Raw genomic sequence first — 19,893 nt, 5'->3', positions numbered from 1 at the left:
ATCCATTCTAACTTGATCATCATAGGCAGTTCCACCAAACCTCGAGTAGACCTCTCTCACTATTTATTCTATTTGCAGCCTTCTTCCAATGTTTGGCATGCGGTCACTGTATCAACATAGCTAAACACCGGGTTGATTCCTAATATGCAAAGTAAAACTCTATTTATGTAATTATTTCAATTTAGATACATACTTAACTATCATCTCACTTCCATATAATTGTGGTAGTGTTCATAAGTCCTTAGATAAGTCTTTCCTTAAAAGAATCTTTAAAAAAATCTAAGCTAGTTGCGTGAGTATGGAATGAGAGTTAAGTATTTGATATTATTACCCATCTAGAATATATTACCCTAGTTGTCTAGCTATAGGAACAGAAACACATGGATTTTAGTTTCAAAATGTGAAAAGAATTTTAAATGACGTGGTGCTATATTCATCATGTGATAAATATTCACCATTAAATCCGTGAAATTTAATCTAGGCTATAAAATAGTTCCTCTCAATTTCAATTTCAATTGAAATAGAGAGGATCTTACGTAAATGAAATTCTAACCACACGGTAAAAAATTGATTTTCCCTGCAGTAATAAACAAAATTTATAGTAGAAAAATTTCAGGACACGAGATGGCATGGCCTTAGAGTTAAAAATATATATATATATATATATATATATATATATATATATATATATTACATTAACACTTATGCTAACGATAATCAACGCTGCTATGAGCTATCCTCTATGGAGGCTGAGAAAAGCACCACGGAAGGAGCAACTTTAGATACAAAGAAAGGGAACAGTAATGGCGACTTCAGAAAAGTGACAAACCTGAGGGACAACTTTTCTGGAGGCAAAGTTGACAATTGATTCTGGGAGCCCAGCCCGCCTTCCTGGGATGAGTCATTGAGACTGCTTTTAGTAGAGAATGTAAAAAGCTGAAAGAAAACTTTGGCTTTTTATTTAATTTCCGTTGTCATAAGTTATACATTATTTGTGTAAGTTTCTTATTGACTGCGCTATCTTAAATAACCCAGACAATAAGTTTCCAATCAGAGGGTTGAAGAAGAAAGTCTACGCTTCTACAGACGGCTTCGTTTGCTCAATGCAGCTGGCTTGAAGCTGGCAAAACCAGTGACTTCCCTACCTGTGACCAAGCTGTTGATGTCATAGGTGCCTTCATAAGTGTAGATAGGTTCCAAATCACAAAATGCCTGCAATGAAACCCCCAAAAGGGGAAAATATTGGATCACATTCCAATTTTACATAAACCCTTCGCAGGTGTTGGTTTAAATCATGAATACCTTTGCAACTAAAAAATCAGCCAAAATTCCATTGCCACCAAGTAACTCCCGCCCAATAGCAGCAGTTTCTCTTGCCTTCAAGGTGATCCATGACTGAGGAATTATAAAAAGTGTCAGTGCAAGGAGCTGACGGAATGTATCACAATCACAAATTTAAAGATTTTTTTTTTTTGATAGGTAAATTTAAATTTAAAGATTTTTTAATTGTACCTTTCCCAAGCTAGCATGACCTGGAGTCATTTTACCATTCTCGTATAACTTGCAGAGGCGCCAACCAACAAGAACCATTGCTTGAATATTACCCAGCATTTGAACAAGTTTCTGTTGATTGATTTGGAAAGCTGCTAGTGGTGCTCCAAACTGTTTCCTCTCCTTCAGATACCTTCAAATCAGTTGGAATTTAGAGCAGCTCAGAGCAAAGGATTAAAATGAAATAGCCCAGTGAAGAAGAGCAGTATTTACTCTGATACCTGTGACACATATCATAGACGCCCATTGATAGGCCAATCGGTTGCCAGGCAACCATAATACGCGAAACAGCGAGAATCTGATAAGCAACATGAAAATCAAGGAAAAAACATGAATTCTGACAGCATAACTACACTGACAAAGAAGTTGGAAACCAGCAACACCGCAGATTTATGCACAAAAGTGCTGCAGATATCTAGAAAAGAATACCATAGCTTTGAATGAATATATAGTGTATGGATACAATGAACAAATTGGGATAGCTCTCTCTTGGTGGGAGCGTGTGCACGCATGATTAAGTTAACTACTATTGATTGTTTCGCATAATCATGAACCCTTTTGGCTAGAATTCTCTTTCAGCTTTCAAGTCAAGTACCTTAGTTACAGACTTTTTGATTGTAACACTTAGCAACCAAAAGGACTCTCTCTCTCTCTCTCTCTCTCTCTCTTATTTGGTTGAAAAGAAAAGATCAAACTATTCCACGACCTACCAGACTAAAATTGAAGCTCTGTATGTACTTGTGTTACTCTGAAAGGAACAAGCTATTCATTTTTTCTTTGATTGCTCAACATAAGGACTAAGAAAGTTGTTTGTGCAATAAAGAAGAATTAAAGCAGTCTTTTTATGTTGATATAAACATTTTTTTTAGTAAGTATGTTGATATAAACATATTACCATGTTTCTGTTTGCAATCCTAACAAAGAAATCATGTCATGTCACAGCAAGCTTAGTATCAAATCCAGAAAGATGCTAATAAAATCTGACCAGAGTATGACATGGTAAAAATACACGCCTATAACCAAAATTAGAATCGAACATTTGTAGCCCAGTTGGATTACAATGAAAAGCATACTGTTTGCATGGACCACAAAAGGATGATCAATGATGTATAATCATAAGCAAAGGTAACAATTCTGCCCACTTAAAGATAATAATCAACCAACAAAGCATACCAAGCAGAAAGTACATAAATGATGAGGGGAAAATCAACATTACACAACTCCTCATAACCGTACCTTGCTTGTATCCAGGAAAGAATCGACGCCAGGTAACCTGTCCTCGTCACCAACAAAAACTCTTTTTAAGAGAATATCTCCATTTTGAACCATCCTCAGGCCGATTTTGTTTTCTATTTTTGTAGCTGTTAATCCAGGGGCATCCTTCTTGACTATAAATCTGAATTGGAACGCAGAAATATCACACATGCAGAAAAAGAGGATGCCAGTATGGAAAACCAGCTATCATGCATTCCATAAAAAAAAGCCAGCACAAAAGGACCAGTTAAATGTAGAAGTAGAGAATGATAAATCCCCCAGCAGTTCAGGGTTTCCTATGGACCTAATTTAGCAAATGGTGGGCAACTGAGGACCCTAAATTTGCCAATCTTACATTTGGGATGTGGGGCCAATGGCCACAGAGGTGTCAATGGTTGTATTCTATGAAGAATACTTATTCCTGTAATATGTGAGTGTTTGTGTATGCATTTTTGCCAACATACTGTAACGAATGTCCATATAAATTAGAATCCGAGTGTGTTAAAGGAAGAACCACAGAGAACAAAGTAACCAGGAGAGCAGCACTATACAACAATTGAGGAGTCTCATGGAAAATCAAATTTCCAGCATATCTTTCAAGTAAATTAGGGTAGGCTCTTTTAAGGACTCAAACAAATGTCCAGCATGCCAATGATAGGATGAAGTGACCCGCAAAACAAACAGCATATCACATACCCATTTATCTGATTTGAAGTGGTATTCCTTGCAAAAATAACCAACAAATCTGCGAAGGTACTGTTTCCAATCCAGCGCTTTTGGCCCTCAAGTACCCAACCTCCTTGCACCTGATCATCCCAATACAACAGCAAAAACATGACATTATATGAAATTTTAGAACATTAAGTTCATGTATTTATAAATGTAGGTTTAATGTGCTATAGATAAATATGTAGAAAGAAGTTGCAAGTAAGAACCTTTGTTGCTGTTGTGTTCAAAGCGCTTGCATCACTTCCATATTCTGGCTCAGTCAAGGCCTTGAGATGTCAAAAGAACATATTTAAGTAACTTAACTTCAACAGAAACACAAATCGAGCATGTTGTTGAAATCCTATACTATATATACAATGCCAAGAAAGAGCAACTTACCCAACACCCTACAGTTTTTAACTGTGCCAAAGATGGTAAATATTTTTCCTTCTGTTCCTCCGATCCACACAATGCTATACTCGACAGTCCAGACAAATAACATGATAATATGATTTATTAACGGCATCTTGTGTTCATTAACCAAAAAAAAAATCAGCAACTAAATTTTAGCAGGTAAAGAGAAAACAAAGGTAATATGAAGAACTCACCAATAGTGAGCATTGCCAGAGATGAATGCACCAATATAAAAGTAGAACAGCTTGCATCAACTCTAGCGACTTCTGCTGTAGCAACAGCGCTTCCAGTAATAGAGAGACCAGGACACCCATAACCCTGAGAATCAGAACTAGCTAAACATCCCATCCACAACATTTTACACCTCAGGGAAAGCAAACACAGGGGAGAAAGAGGGGGTGGGGGTGGGGGTGAAAGCAAAAGAAAAAAAAAAAAAAAAAAAAGGTAAACTACCTTGATTGTGCCACCAGCAATATGCAGCGCACCAAGTTTTGGAATAACATGAAACGGAAACTTGGCCTTCTCCCAATACTGAGGAAAAAGAGAACATGTAGAATTATTAGTTTGTATTTGAACGCCTATTATTTTTAATGGTAAAGGCATCAATTTCTTAATGTCTAAATACCATTTCAGAATTTCAATGTCCTATTCACAAAGAAAGCTATCATTTTATCATAAAATAAAAATGATAACAAACATAACAAAAGTAATCAAGAGTAACATAAGAAAGATACCTCTGTCATTATTGGCGCTATTTCTTTTTCCATACACTCTCTTACTTTCTTCCTGAGAGTCTGCTCCTCAAGAGTCAATAGATCATCAAAATGGAAATAGTCTGAAGCTGTAAGACCGCAACACAAAGATAAGATGGTGACTAACTGAAGAAAATATTAGCTGTTTTCAAATGATGTAAATAATATTGCAAAATGCCTAGCTTCCCTAATTTTGACATCAAGGGCTGATAGTAAGAAGCCAACTTATGTATAACTTTCTTCTGGCAGGGAAAAATGAAACTCGTGCTTGACAAAAAAAGTGCTGAATGCATGAATTGTCGTAGTAATAATGTGTTGGGTATTTCAATTAAAAATAATAATTTTGTGATATATATTTTTCATTATTAAAAAAGTCAAATTCTTTTGCTTTCACTCATTAATTGAGTCTTATTTGAGAGTTACAACTATTGCTAAAAGGCAAATTTTAATACTCATTTGTATTTTATTGGACCTATTTATTCTTTGTGTAACTTACTAATCAACTAAGCCTATAAATAGAATCTTCTATTCCACCTATTAGATACACACTAGCCAACGTCTAATAGGCAGAAAAGTTTCTTCTCGTCATTTGTTCTCCTCCACTCTTCACAAAAACCAATACTATTGTTCTATACATTTTTATTTTGGTGACCTAAGGAGGGCATTGTTCCAGAGCTCCTAGTAATACTTAGTAGTGCAGACAATAAGGCAACGGCAAGAGTGTTCGGACTGTTGCATCCCTAGGATGGCATGCCAAACATTCTACTGCATAGATTGAGAAAATTTCACACAGACGGTGCATATCATCTGAAGAAAGCGCCATAGTTCGCACCTCAACTTGGTCACCCTCAATCTTATGGAATTGACTGTAAACCAGTATAATTTAATGTCGTATTTGAATCACAATTAGGTAATATCCCCCAATTTTCTCCCTTCTTTTAGGAGAAACAAATTCTTGTGAATATTAACTAACTTCTTATACAAGAGTTTTTGAATTATGAAATTCATTTCATTTATTAATATATGTTCTTAGGAGAAACAAAATGAAACCACAAGCCAATATAAATTTGTAGCACAGTAGAAAAAAAAAATGATCATTCTTACTACAAGGAGGAAAGATGGACGCTGGAGTTGCTTGTGGGAATGCAATGGAAACATCCAATGGTGGTAAATTAAAATAAGAAGTCCTTGCATTTTCGTCAACATCGTCTGCAACAGTGAAGTAAATTGTTCATTAGCATGAATAACAAAACCATAGAAAGAGCCGTGTCTTTTGTATTTATATTCAGAACAATTGTTACAATTGTGATTTACAAAGTGTAGGAATAAAACCCAAGACAAACCGTACATTCTAACTGCACGTGTATAGTCAAAACAATTAACCACACAAGCAATAAAGTTCAACGTCTACAGTAACGACACAAGGAAAACTTCATTTTCCTTGTGATTGCTTTGAGAAATAAAATTTGTATCTATAAAAAAAGGCAAAAAAAAATTTTCGGCAAAAGCCTCATTTTCAAGCTTTTTCAAACGCAGTTTTAAGTTGTTTTTACCAAACAGACCATTTTTGCTCCGCACAACTTTTTATGCACTAAAATCACTTTCTAAGATCGTTAAAGCAATCCCAAACAGGCACACTCGATCTTCCATCATTCAATTATAAACGTTTCCGGCATTCAACTATAAACAGATGAGACTGAGACTATCTATCTTCCATCCTCTGTATTTGAACTGCAGTAGGAGCTCCTACCTTTCTGCATAATGTGACTGTTTGAATTTCCTTGGTGTCCACATCAGATGATACTTTAACGTTAACTAGCTCAAGGAAAAAACAGTAAACTAGCTAATAATTATGGCAGAATACCAAAAGCAGCGCGAAGAACAATTCAAAGTATTAGAGGTCCTGTTTAAGCGCGAATTTCAAGATTTCATCAATAGAAGAAAAAAAAAATTATGTGTGAAGCAGTTAGAGATCATTAGCACAAACTATGAATTCAATCAATAAAGCTTCCTTCCAAGCCAAATGAATCTTCAATATCTAATTTCAGATCTAGTAAATCACTAAATCAAAGCTTTGGCGAAATAGCGAACCAGAAAATCGGCTTGACGATGAAAAGAATTAGCCAACGTTAATCCATTTTCAGATCAGACAGTTCAAATCGTGATGATTGTAGAGAGAACGAACCTCGCTTTGCGGACGAGAAAATTGTCATACTGAAAGAATAGAAGATGAACACCGAGATGCGACGCGATGAAGGTTCTGAAACAAAACCAGCAGCAGAGCTGAAAGGTCAAGGCGAGGACTAAGTTCAGATTTTCGTGAAATAATTTAATGATAGGATTTAGTGGGCACGCAAGTTTAGGTACGCTTTCTTTGGGAAATGGAACGGCTTGGAATTTTATTTATTTAATTATTTTTTCTAATCAAACGGAGGGGGAGAATTAATATAAATTAGAAAGGAGGGTCTTTTTCGCTATTAAAACGAACATATGCTAAAAAATACAAGTAATAGGAATGCTACCGTGGATCTTATTGATAGTAGCTTGATAGAAATTTGCTGCAAACTAGTTTGTGACAAATTCATATAAACTTATCTAATAAAGTAAAATGTGTCTCTTAACATTCTTACATGTTTTTATAATAGCTATGGTACACATTACACATGTCTATATAAGTTTGTATGAATTAACTGCAAACCAATTTGTATCAAATTTTTGTTCGTAGACGACTCAATAAACGAGCTAATGTGCTATAAAGTTAGCGACAAAGATTTTCATTTTAGGAAAAATTAATATTTAGGTTTGGTTGTTGAGTAATACGGGTAAATTCACATTACAAATAATTGTGTTGAGACATGGCATAACTAATGATTCAACTTATTGAAAAGTTACAATTTTATTATTAAAAAAATGTCATCTCTTGCGGGGCGATTGATCACCCCTCAATATCTGTTTTATAATAAGTTAAAAATCAACCATGTCACTTGTCGATCAATGATTGATTGTGACATGGATGCACATTTTCATCTAATGATTTATGTCAAATAGCTTATAACAGATACCATTTGGACAAATAGCTTACTCTAAGGATCTTTAAAATTCTTTTGGTAGGAATCAGTTTGGCACAACTGCAAACTACATGGATTAAATAAATAAATTTTCCTTTTTAATAAAAAAAGTATGCATAATCATATAATTATATTGTGTTAACATATGAGTAAATTCGAGCATTTGCCCTGTCGTTTACCCAAACAATAGTCAGATAATTTAAACCTCGATCAACAATGCAAGAAAAAACATTCCATCTATCAAATGACGAAAAAATGTTAAGTTAGTCATTGTGGTTTATTTTTGTGATAAATAGTTTTTTAGGATTTAAAAAGTGAACAAACACTTTATGGAGTAAGAAAAAAAAAAGTTTTATCATTAGAAAAGTTGACAAAATTTGTTAATGTTACATCAGCACTAATCAAACTATCATATTTACAATTATCAAATTATTTTTATTGATATTTTTCAAATTGTAGAATTGCAGTATTTTTATTGGAATTAAGTGAAATAGAAAGAAAGAAAATATATATATATATATTTTATGGAAAAAATTTATTTTATTACATTTTAAATGACGAAGAGGATCCTTATCATTTACGCTCCAATATATTAAGGTGACGTACCGAACAAAACATTGCTAAATAGTAAATATCTCTCTGTCGGAACGATAGAAAGAAACTGTCAAGAGAAGGCAAGGTACCCACCCAAAAGCGCCAAAAAGCTAATTAATGAAAAAATAAAGATAAGTAGTCGTTTTAAATGGAGATGCGGGGTATCGATCCCCGTACCTCTCGCATGCTAAGCGAGCGCTCTACCATCTGAGCTACATCCCCTTGATGTGAGAGTGTGTGCAACTAATATTCTATCGTTAATAAAATGTTGTCGAATGATTACAAATTTACAATACGAAGAAGTCAATGAGACAAACCGCAGAAGATACATTACGCTCTAATAAACAACGGCTCACAACGGCATTCCATTCGACAATAAATTCAAAAAGGAGCAGCTCCAAGAATGTTTGCATTGATATAATCACTCAGACGAAGAAAGAGTCTCCGGCAACAAGAAAAAATTTCAAGCTCTCAAATCTTCGAGCTGAGTCGCCATGTTCGCGAAGCGATTGTTACAGAAGGCAGTGCACCATCATCAGGTATGATGTTCCGGCAAGCCACACTTGACTATCACGCTTTTGCCGCTTTTGCTTTTCAATTCTTTTTCTATCTTCAATACCATTTCGTAGTTTTCGATTTTACACATATCGCGATGATCATGGTTTTCAATTATTCTTTAAAGTTGTTTCCCTATGATTTTTCTTATATTCGTTAAGTATTTAATTTCCAAACCATAGTGTAATTTTCAACTGATTAAAAAGAAATATGTTTGCTTCTTTTTTTTTTTTTTTTTTTGTTTAATTAGCGTAAAGTGCAAAATGGTGGTTTGACGTCAGCAGACTTGGATCCACGAATCACTACCCACTACGGTGTCCCATATACAGCATCGATTCTTGCTTTTGATCCCATCCAGCGCCTACTGGCAATCGGGACTCTGTGAGTTGAAATATTGTGATTTCCACTATCATATTACTTTAAATCACGACTTTAAGCCGATAGAAAAGAGTGAATTTAATCATTTAATTAATATTCTAAAAATGTTTTTGATACCAAAATATCTGAAGTTCCATACTACTCCCAGATTTTATTTTTGGGGCAATGTGGTTTGTGTACCAATAATTTTTGGGATGCTCCCAAGATGATTTGGGCAATATGCAATGAAACATGGGGCAAGATGTTTGTCTTGTGGAGTAAATGGGTTAGAATTTACAATATTCAGGGCCTAATTGGCTAGGTTCTTGATCATGGATGAAGGCCAGGCAATCCCATACTGCTGAGCCTGTTCATTGGCTTGTTGGACAGCTATTGGCTATCTAATCTGGCTGCGCAAAAGTTTCCTGGTGTTCAGTGAAAACTGTGTACAAGACATTTTTCATGGCATTATAATTGTTATTACATCATTTAGCAACTTAAATTAAGAAATGGATAGTACAGGGCACAACATGGTGTCCTTATCGCTATGATTCTAATGTAGGGATGGAAGAATTAAAGTTGTTGGTGGAGATGGCATTGAAGGACTTCTTATATCCCCGAAGCAATTACCTTACAAAAACATAGAGGTATGTACCTGCTCTACTTCAGTTGATTTTAAAGTTTGCAAGTATTCAACTTTAATATGAAGAACCTGAAAATCAATATTGTGATTTTCCCCAGTTCACACACACAGTCTCTTTCTCATTTATACGGAGAGTTAGAAAAATGGCTAGAAAGTCTGAAGACACTTAGAATCAAAGACTTCTAGGAAGCCAAGAGACATATCCCTATGATGATACCGATACTCATACCATAATTTCTGGAGTGGATTTTTTGAATGATTCATTTAGAAACATGGAATATTAGTTTTGTGTGTGTTGGACAACAAGATAAAGCAATGCTGATTTTATTACTAATATATGCCATACATACTTGGACAATGAGATAAACTGTGTCGAATTTTATAATGCTGAGATTTATAAAGTAGGCAATGTTAGTTTGTTGTGAACATTATCAACCCTTTTATCTTTATAAACTCATGGGAAATTTTCCATTCTTTCCTTTTTGTTTTTAGCAGCAGATTAATACTTAGTATCTTTTTGGCAGTTTCTCCAAAACCAGGGTTATTTAGTCAGCATTTCAAATGACAACGATATTCAGGTATTGAATCTTAATCAACTTTGCAGTACCTATTTTTCTTTATCAAAAATGACTTTAGCATTTGGCATTATTGAAGAACAACAAGAGAACTTGATTGAACATTTATATTGTGTGTCTCGTTAATATCCCTATCAATAGTCATCAACATCAACTGTCTCCTCATTAATCATTTAGCATTGGTGGTGGTGTTCATTGTTGGTTCTTATCCATATTTATTGTTTTCTGGTAACCATGTAGCAGAATAATGAAAATGTAGCAATTCAATGTAGGTGGGTAATACTTGCTAGTAGCCAGACAGTTGACTTAATCTTAGTTGGTCGTCAGGTGCTATGATTTTCAAATGTTAGGGAGGTGCTTGAACATTAAAATAGTGTTTATAGATCAATTGATTAATAGCTTGTTTATTTTTGGCAGGTTTGGAGTCTTGAGAGCAGGTGCATAGCTTCTTGTTTACACTGGGCATCCAATATAACTGCATTTTCTGTGATCAGTGGCTCCCACTTCATGTACGTTATGACAAAAATTTGAAATTGGTAACAGATCATCTTAATCAGCTCCTATTTTGCTTGAAATGGAACAAGGTATTTGGCAATAACTTCATGGCATGTTACTCTGTTACAACATGCAGGTATGTCGGTGATGAAGATGGTTTGATGTCTGTGTTGAAGTTTGAGGCCGAGGATGGAAAACTTTTCCAGTTGCCTTATCATATTTCTGCAAAATCTATAAGTGGTAAATTCTCCTTTTCTTTCTTTTTAATGGTGATAACTGATGCATACATGGTACTCATAATAGCAATGTGATGATGTGATAGTTGCTAGCACTTTTCTAACTAATTTATGTGGTCAAATATTGCTTTCCTTTCTACAAATTTTTCTTTAGATTCCTCAAATATGTAGATGGATGTGAATTCTGCAACATGATGTGCTGAATTTAGAGTAGACGAAGCATAAATTAATTCAAGTCAAAGTAAACCTAATCCCCCATTGCTGAGTTCAGCGATGTAATCCCTCTTTCCAATTACAATTAATTTAGGGTCAGATCTTCTGTTAACTCGCATCTTTTTCCCTTTTTTTTGGACCTCAACACTTCCAACCTAATAATCGACACATATTGGTTCTCCTTGCTGGTGCAGTCACTGGTCTTTGATGTACATGCCAAGCTCAATAGGTCATGAAATGGAATTTTAATGAGCATTTACATGTGTATTTTGGACAACCGTTTGCCAGTTTAAGGTACTATTACTTGTTACTGACACATGAGATCAATTAAGCATACATGTTTATATGATAACACATAAAATTACTGTTGTTTAGAGTCTCATATCTTATGCAACTTTACATCAATCATACATAAATCTACTGGCTGATTGAAACTGTTCATTTCTGTTGGCACGAACCTATTGCATTGAGTTTATTTCAATAGCTTCTTTTAGACATGTTAGTAACATACTTTTATGATTTTCTACATGTAACCAAGTTAAATCTAACTTTCAGAACTTCCATGATGCACTAATAAAATGATGGTTTCTTATATGATGTCTTAGTCTTTTAGATATAATTATATCTTACATATGTTAATTGAGTATTTGTGGTTCTAATTTGCTTCAATATTTATTTACTGAACCTGTTTAGTGCTATTTAACAGAAGCTGCTGGGTTTTCTTTTCCTAGCGACCAACCTATTGTTGGAGTCCTTCCTCAACCTTCTTCTTCTGGGAATAGGCAAGACACAAGCAGCTTCTAAAGCTTTCCGCTTTATTTTCCAGCTTTTGAATTTGAAACAGGAATTGCTTCCCAACAATTATTTTTAAAATTGGCAATACGATAACCTATCCAGGAATATTGTATTTGTTAGATTAAGGAACTAAATTCATATTGGTTTAAACAATTGTAACCAGAGATTATGTCTAAGTCATGGATTAATCATGACTCTCCTTAAGCAATTCTAAAGTGTATCCAAAAAGATTAGAAAATCTATTTGTCTATTTGGACTTATGGCAAATTTTTTTTTTTTCAGATTGTTGATTGCATATCAGAATGGGATGATTATTCTTTGGGATGTTTCTAAAGGTCAAATTCTCTTTGTTGGAGGTGGTAACGATCTCCAATTGAAGGACGGAGTTGTTGATTCTTCTTCAAGTGAAGTTGATACTAATCTTCCAGATGATACATTGGAACATCATCTAGAAGAGAAAGAGATAAGCGCACTTTGTTGGGCATCTTCCAATGGGTCCATTCTGGCTGTGGGATACATCAATGGGGATATTTTGTTCTGGAACACATCATGTGCCGCATCTAGTAAAAGCCAACAAGTTATATCGTCATCCAACAATATTGTTAAGCTACAATTATCATCTGCAGAAAGGAGACTCCCTGTTATTGTCTTACAGTGGTGCAAAAACCAAAAATCCCGTAATGACTGTGATGGTCAGCTTTTTATCTATGGTGGTGATGAAATAGGATCTGAAGAAGTTTTGACGGTGTGTTATTCATCTATAGCTATTTAACATTCCCTTTAATTTCTTTTATTTGGATTGGGGTTGTATTATATAAATTTGATGTAGTTAGTGAAAAGCTTAAGCTCTTTTCAAAGATATTAATGTATTCAAAACTGCTGTGAGTTTTTCACACACAATTTTTTATATTTTCAAAGAATAGAAGATGTTAATTTAAAGCAAAATCCTTTCTTTGTTTTCCAAAAAGAAAAAAGGAAAGAAAACCTGGGATACCAAAGCTGGTTAAGATGATAGTATGATTGTAATTAAAAGCAATGCCAAGTGAAAAATTTCTGGTCTTTACTATGTTCAGCTTGACCAGTTTAAACTGTAAACTTGAAAATATAAAATCCTAGATGGTATTGCTGTCAGTTCAATCTGACAAGTACTATGTTGGTGGAATGGTGCTTCTTTAATGTGGATTTCTTTTAGCATGTGGAAAGCTGCTCTTTGAAAATCCTCTGTTACAGGTTGTAACTCTTGAATGGTCATCTGGGAAATTAAGATGTGTGGGTCGTGCAGATCTTACACTCACTGGCTCTTTTGCACACATGATTTTATTACCAAATGATGGACCGATAGGGGGTAACCACAAAGCTGATCTTTTTGTGTTGACAAACCCTGGGCTACTACATTTCTATGATGACGCTAGCCTATCTGCCTTAGTATCTCAGCATGAGAGAAGACCATCTGTCTCTGCCATGGAGTTTCCTGCAGTGATACCTTTATCTAAACCTTCCATGACTGTGGCAAAGCTCAGTAAATTACCCACTGGGAGGAACTCATCAAAGGCCCTGTTAGAGGTATTTCATTCAATTTTCAATTTCTTTTTTTGATAAGTAAAAAGGAAATAAAGTAATAATTTTCTATTTCTAAAAACCATATTTAGCAGGTTATCCTGTAAAGAGCAAGCGGGTCATATATGCACGTCTTATATTTTCCTGTTCATTTTGTATATTATTAACTTGTCTTCGTTCTATTCTCTTAGGTAGCCTCAGTTATGAAACCTCCCTCAACAGTGACCCCAGCAAGTGTTGCAAAATGGCCCTTGACAGGAGGTGTAGCCAGCCAGTTGTCTATTACAAAAGATAATGGGATTGAAAGAGTTTATTTAGCAGGTTATTCTGATGGGTCCATTCGGCTATGGGATGCCACATATCCAGTATTATCTTTTATCTGTCTTGTAGAAGGCGAGGTAAGAGTTCCATCAAACCTCTGGTTCTTCTGATGGGTCCATTCGGATATGGGATGCCGCAGATTTTTTTTATACTGTCCCTATATGAAAGGAGGGCATATTTTTCATATCACTTTTCTCATTTGATTCGTAGGTACAAGGTATAAAAGTGGCTGGTTCAAGTGCTCCAGTAACAAAATTGGACTTCTGCTTCTTCACTTTAAGTTTGGCTGTTGGCAATGAATGCGGCCTGGTCAGAATTCTTTACTGAATTCTTCATTCGAGGCAGTCAAATGTTTCAATATATATTTTCTTACTGTATTGACTTGTATAGGTTCGTCTCTATGACCTCAAAGGCTGTTCAGATGGGACAAACCTCCAGTTTGTCACAGAAACCAACAATGAAGGTGATCTATGGATGCCAGTTATCCTTATCCTTAATGGGCACACCTCCAGTTCTCCAAACGAGTTGCATTATTATTCTCCCATCTAGATGGTGCAAGTTTTGGCTTGAGTTATGCCATTACTTATAAAAAATAAAAAAATAAAAAAAGGGAAAACTATTTGTATAAGAAGATTAAAATAGGACAGACTATGGGACTTTAATATTACAAATGGCTTATGATGAAAATAGATATGAAAACAACAAAGTTTTCTTGAAAATGATTATCTTGTTTAATGCTTACAGGAGAAAGATTGGTTGACCAAAAATTTGCTTGGTTGAGCTTCTAAATTAACTGTTTCAAGTTTGCAGGATATGATATGAAGTCATGATGTTGAAAATTAACGTATTTATAGATGATGCCCATTTTCTGAGTATGAACCTAGAAGAACACTTTACTAAATTTGAACAGAGAAAAAACGTTAAAGACAATTAAATAACATGTCTATGTGAATTTGATAGATAAATAAGAAAGTTATGCTGAACTGAGGAGCTTCTGCAAGCAAGAGTGGAGCTGTTTCCTGAACAGATCTATGAACTAAGACTTGGAATCTGTTACTTGCCATGCTTAATTCGCCAATCGGCTTATGAGTGATGATAAAGGGAATGCCGGGCGTGCCCATGCCCGGCTGATTTAATATTTAAAAATAATAAAATATAATATTTTATTATTTTAATTATAAAAAATTAAAAAAAAAAAAATTAAGCCAGGCGTGCATGACTGTTCGTGCACACCTGGCGTTCTCCCTATCATCACTCGTCGGCTTATAGACAGATAAAGACAAGTCAACTCTTTCTTAGTGACAATGGAATATTCTGCATTGTGCATTGTTTTATTTATTTACATGGCCCATTACTGCAAAAACATGTCATAGTTTTTGTATGTGGATATCTTTATCGCATTTATATTGAAAATACAATAATAGATTAGGTATTTTCTCAACTAAGATTGTTCAACTTGTTTCACAGTTCATATTTTGCCTCGTGGAAAAGGACCTCAATGTAGAGCAGTTTTCTCTCTACTTAATTCCCCAATACAAGCACTAAATTTTGCAGACTCTGGTGCTAAACTTTCTGTGGGATTTGAATGTGGTCGTGTAGGTGACATCATCTACTTGTTTTATTTCACATCTCTGTTTTGATGAGTTTGGTGATAAGCTCATAATCTCATCCTTCTTTATATAGAAGGTTCCCTGAATTTATTGCTTCTGTTTCAGGTTGCAGTGCTTGATACAAGTTCAGTATCAGTTTTGTTCTTGATAGAGGGTGTGTCGAGCTCTAGCTCTCCAATCATTTCAATGACTTGGAAAGAACTTACCCATACTGATAGCCTTGTCAAAAGCCCAAAGCACTCTGAAACAAAAATCTCAACAAACCCTGCAGGGGAAGTAATGTTTGTCTTAACCAAGGATGCAAAGATTAATGTGATTGATGTTAGTACCGGTAACATGGTCAGCACTCGCCCATGGCACTTGAAAAAGGAATCAGTTGCAATTTCAATGTATGTTATAGGCAAGTACTATTTTCTTCTAGAAACAATAAGAGATCTTTAAAGATTCATTTCATGTATTATAGAATTCTGAGATTTTTTTGAACTCCAGCGGTCAGTTTCTCTGTCTCTGAATCATCCAATGAAACACAGCCAGAGTCCCATGAGGATACCGCTACCAAGAATGAACCTATGCCCTGTACTACAGTTGGCATAGATTCACATGAAGGTGAACAACACTCTTTGGAAACTGCGTGCTCTAAGGAAAGATTGTTGGATTCAGTTCTTTTGCTTTGTTGTGAGGATTCGTTGCACTTGTACTCTACAAAATCTGTGATTCAGGTGCCTCTTTTGTCTTATTTATTTTAACTTACAATTTTTATTAAACTTCTCTATGTTAAGCTAAGTTGATATGACCTTGTTAGGGAAATAATAAAGCCATTTGTAAAGTGAAACATGCAAAACGTTGCTGTTGGACAACAACTTTAAAGAAAGATGGAAAAGTTTGTGGACTGGTCTTGCTATTTCAGACAGGAGTGCTTGAAATAAGGTGAGTGCTGATTTTTATTCCCTTTTGTGCTTACATCAGAAGAATAATCAACAAAGTAGTACTTACAGATTATAGGATATCAGCTAATTTATAGGTGCATTATCACATTTTTTGCCAGACACTTCTCTCTTCCCCTTGTTAAGACAGCACGTCCTGCTAGCATCACTAATTGCCAAATAATTGATACTTGTGATAACTTTACTTTGGCAGATCTTTGACAGATTTAGAATTGGTGAAAGAAAGCTCTTTAATGTCAATTCTAAGGTGGAATTTTAAGGCAGACATGGACAAGTCAATGAGTTCTTCAGATAATGGGCAGATTGCACTGGTATTGTGTTCATGACTGGTTGGTCTGTTAATTCTACATATTTTAGCCAAACACATGTTTTTACTTATAATTCTTGTAGTCTGAAAGACTTTTAGTTTTGATGACTTATTCAATTTGTCTGATGTTGAGGAGCTTCTACAGGCAAGTGGGTGTGAATTGGCGTTCATATCTTTATTAGCTGGAGAAAATGATTTCAGGTATATTTGTGAAGCTAATGTTATAATGTATACATGAATTCAAGCATGAAGATCATTGTATAATTCTTAAATAAAAAAGATTAGATTTTACAATGGGCTATGCTGTGCTATTCTAGGATTCCGGAATCTTTACCTTGTTTTCATGATAAAGTTCTTGCGGCTGCTGCTGATGCTGCCCTTAGTTTCTCTATGAATCAGAAGAAAAAGCAGGTTCAAAGAAATAGTATCTGATATTGGAAGATTTTATTCTGAAGACTATTGATATTCCTCACATAGTTTTTTCTGTGTTGCTACAGGGTAACCAACCTGGAATTCTAGGTGGTATCATCAAAGGTCTTAAAGGGGGAAAAATGGTCCATGCGGAGGATTTTAGCATGTCTCCTAAATCCAATTTTACTCATTTAGAGGGCATATTTTTGAAGCCCCCATTCTCAGACCCATCTTCAGCTGTTACAGATAATCAGGAAGAAGAGGAGCTTAATATAGGTTCTGATCTGCACACCTATCTCTACACTCTTTTCCTTTTTGTTGTCTTCTTTTGAGTGGTTCTTTCTGTTGAATCTTTTTTTTTTTTGGCTGTACTTTTCTGTTGAATGTTTTCTCCACTTCATGCTTTTGGTATAGATGACATCGAAATAGATGAACCGCTGCCCATGGCCTCTACTTCATCTGATGATTCTAAAAATATAAAGAGAGGTAAATCTGTCTTGTTAATCTTTATCTCATGTATGTTTTAACTCATACAGATTGATGAATAAAATTGTTTTTCCCCTACAGAGAAGGGGACGGAGAGGGAAAAATTATTTCAAGGTGGGACTGATGATTCAAAACCCAGAATTAGAACACCCGAAGAAATTATAGCTACATATAGAAAAGCTGGGGTAATTTCATATGATGGTTTTAGTTTAACTAGCCTTCTTTTTCCATATTTTAACACCCGCTCACTGAATGGATTGTGTTATCTGATGTCAGGATGCTTCTTCAGTGGCTGCACATGCAAAAGACAAGCTCATGGAGAGGCAGGAAAAACTGGAGGTAGGTTATCCACTGGGTATTTCCATAAGAACTCATTTGGTATCTGGGTTGGATTATTGCTTTACACTTGATTCTTTTCCTAGGAAAAGAGAGGAGATCAGAACAATAGACCTATAAAAAAAAAGTTGGAGAAAAGAATGACAGTTCATGCCTCTATTACATTGTTCTAAAGATTGAACTTTAATGTTTAGTCATGGTCAAGTTAATGAAAATTTACCAATGGCCTTGTAGCCTACTAGTACTTCTTGTCCCTTTCAAGGAGCTCTGGGACTCATTCCACCATGGAAATGGGATTTTTGGAAATTATAGATTCTTCTATCGTTTGAAGAAAAAAACAAAAAACCAAAGTAAAAAGAAAGAAAGTAATGAACATCTTGATGTACTTCCATCTCAACTTGTCCTTGTAAGTTTTATACCTTCAAGCACTTCTTGATTGGCCCCTGAACTACCCTTTCTTGTTACTCCCATCAGAGAATCAGCAGGCGCACTGAAGAGCTGCAGAGTGGAGCTGAAGACTTTGCGTCATTGGCTAACGAGCTTGTCAAGGCCATGGAAGCTCGAAAATGGTGGCATATATGAGAAGAAGTCTTGCCTAATTTGCATGTGCTTTAACATTATGCCATTCCGAGAATTCCAGTGATTTTTCTCATAGACCTAAGACCAGCAATCGGACTACAGTTAAGTACATCTTCTGTAGCTTGTAATCCAGCCGACAAGCAAGAGGCCATGCTCTTATAGTGCATCTGAGTTTCCATAGCCCTTCATGTAAGTTATGTAACTATGGCATAAATGTCTCTTCCGGACATTGTAAATCATGACAGGTTTTATTAATTTATTCGTGGTACAAGGCCGAAAAGAGGCAATTGATAAAAGAGAAGCAATATTTTTATTCCACCATTATCTCATATTGCTGATGTGACAGACTGATAGTGTCAATCAACTCTTAGATTTAAATGATTTCATAATGCACAAGCATCCAACTTGGCATCCTTCATTTTGCACAAGTGCACGGTGGCTTAGCGAGTTTGATATGTATGAATGTGATTATCACTAACAATTTAACCAAATTGCACGGTTTCAACTCTTCAGTGAAGAATTAATCAAACTGTCTTTATATTTTAGGAAGACAAGAGTTGATAGAGACAAGAACAGTGAACTAAGAGACTACTTAAGAAACTTTTCAAGATTTTGAAGAGGAAGCCTAGTCAATCTGGGTTCAAAATTCGGCATCCCAAAAAATTGAAAATAAATAAATTCCCATTTCCAGTTGGAGCATCCTACTTGGCAAGAAATTTAGATAAAGGAAAAAAATAAATAGTTTTTAGGTTTTACTGTGATTTATTTCTTAAGTTTCTAATTTTGATAATGATAATTAATTTAACCACAGTTTCAAATAAATTGTTCTTTCAACTTGTTGTCCAATGAATTGATAGTGTGCCATGTCAAATCAGTTGTCAAAATTTAGAGAAACCTATCAATTTGTCATCCAATTAATTGACGGTGTCATGTCAAATCAATTGTCAAAATTTAGAGGAACCTTATTTGGTACTACACATCATCAATCAATTGGACGATAGATTGATAAAAAAAACTTATTTGAAATTAGAACAAAATCTAAAGACCCTTTTTTTTTTTTCTTTTTTCTTTTTCTTTTTTCTCTTTTTTTTTTGGTGATTACAAAATTTGACCTAATTGTTGAAATTCGAAA

At 35.0% G+C, this 19,893-nt stretch overlaps 2 protein-coding genes and 1 non-coding gene across 5 annotated transcripts; 1 reads left to right on the top strand and 2 right to left on the bottom strand.

Annotated features, from left to right (window-relative positions):
• Positions 1-937: 937 nt before the first annotated feature.
• ACX4 (acyl-CoA oxidase 4) lies at positions 938-7,034 on the bottom strand. The gene is made up of 13 exons (XM_059572432.2): positions 6,865-7,034; positions 5,784-5,888; positions 4,662-4,768; positions 4,381-4,458; positions 4,122-4,245; positions 3,913-3,986; positions 3,741-3,800; positions 3,502-3,611; positions 2,788-2,947; positions 1,773-1,849; positions 1,513-1,684; positions 1,303-1,395; positions 938-1,212 (listed from the first exon to the last, which is right to left on the bottom strand). Exons 1-13 carry the CDS (start codon positions 6,890-6,892, stop codon positions 1,081-1,083), a joined length of 1,320 nt encoding a protein of 439 aa, XP_059428415.2. The 5' UTR covers positions 6,893-7,034; the 3' UTR covers positions 938-1,080.
• A 1,456-nt stretch (positions 7,035-8,490) lies between these two features.
• TRNAA-AGC (transfer RNA alanine (anticodon AGC)) lies at positions 8,491-8,563 on the bottom strand. Its single transcript has one exon. It is a non-coding gene; the product is annotated as a tRNA-Ala (tRNA).
• Positions 8,564-8,676: 113 nt separating this feature from the next.
• LOC132162629 (uncharacterized) lies at positions 8,677-19,079 on the top strand. Of its 3 annotated transcripts, XM_059572905.2 has the most exons (24): positions 8,677-8,880; positions 9,147-9,277; positions 9,816-9,900; positions 10,421-10,474; positions 10,889-10,980; positions 11,103-11,206; positions 12,122-12,197; positions 12,493-12,955; positions 13,441-13,773; positions 13,959-14,165; positions 14,299-14,397; positions 14,479-14,551; positions 15,556-15,683; positions 15,804-16,098; positions 16,188-16,417; positions 16,501-16,625; positions 16,836-16,953; positions 17,095-17,150; positions 17,267-17,360; positions 17,447-17,636; positions 17,775-17,846; positions 17,928-18,031; positions 18,123-18,185; positions 18,657-19,079. In XM_059572905.2, the coding sequence occupies exons 1-24, from the start codon at positions 8,836-8,838 to the stop codon at positions 18,762-18,764; spliced, it is 3,345 nt and encodes a 1,114-aa protein (XP_059428888.2). In that variant the 5' UTR covers positions 8,677-8,835; the 3' UTR covers positions 18,765-19,079. The 3 variants fall into 3 exon arrangements, with proteins under 3 accessions (XP_059428888.2, XP_059428889.2, XP_059428890.2); XM_059572906.2 differs by lacking the exons at positions 8,677-8,880; positions 9,147-9,277; positions 9,816-9,900 and having other exon boundaries at positions 9,923-10,474; positions 10,889-11,007; XM_059572907.2 differs by lacking the exons at positions 8,677-8,880; positions 9,147-9,277; positions 9,816-9,900; ... (1 more) ...; positions 10,889-10,980; positions 11,103-11,206 and adding an exon at positions 11,619-11,709.
• The last annotated feature ends 814 nt before the right edge of the window (positions 19,080-19,893 follow it).

The sequence above is a fragment of the Corylus avellana genome, chromosome 10 (genome assembly GCF_965113065.1).
Source record: "Corylus avellana chromosome 10, dhCorAvel1.hap1.2, whole genome shotgun sequence".
Classification (NCBI taxonomy): Eukaryota; Viridiplantae; Streptophyta; class Magnoliopsida; order Fagales; family Betulaceae; genus Corylus; species Corylus avellana.
The sequence above is the reverse complement of the archived record's forward strand: the minus strand, read 5'-3'. Positions and strand labels throughout refer to the sequence as shown.

What these genes read in the sequence shown, in the direction of transcription:
- ACX4 (XM_059572432.2), bottom strand. Translation starts at nt 6,892, where the DNA reads ATGACAATTTTCTCGTCCGCAAAGCGAG. An exon ending in TTTCTCGTCCGCAAAGCGAG is followed by an intron (nt 5,889 to 6,864) that starts GTTCGTTCTCTC and finishes TCACTGTTGCAG; the next exon opens with ACGATGTTGACGAAAATGCA. An exon ending in CTGATTTTTTAGTTGCAAAG is followed by an intron (nt 1,213 to 1,302) that starts GTATTCATGATT and finishes GTTTCATTGCAG; the next exon opens with GCATTTTGTGATTTGGAACC.
- LOC132162629 (XM_059572905.2), top strand. Translation starts at nt 8,836, where the DNA reads ATGTTCGCGAAGCGATTGTTACAGAAGGCAGTGCACCATCATCAG. An exon ending in CAAATGACAACGATATTCAG is followed by an intron (nt 10,475 to 10,888) that starts GTATTGAATCTT and finishes TATTTTTGGCAG; the next exon opens with GTTTGGAGTCTTGAGAGCAG. An exon ending in AGAGGCAGGAAAAACTGGAG is followed by an intron (nt 18,186 to 18,656) that starts GTAGGTTATCCA and finishes TACTCCCATCAG; the next exon opens with AGAATCAGCAGGCGCACTGA.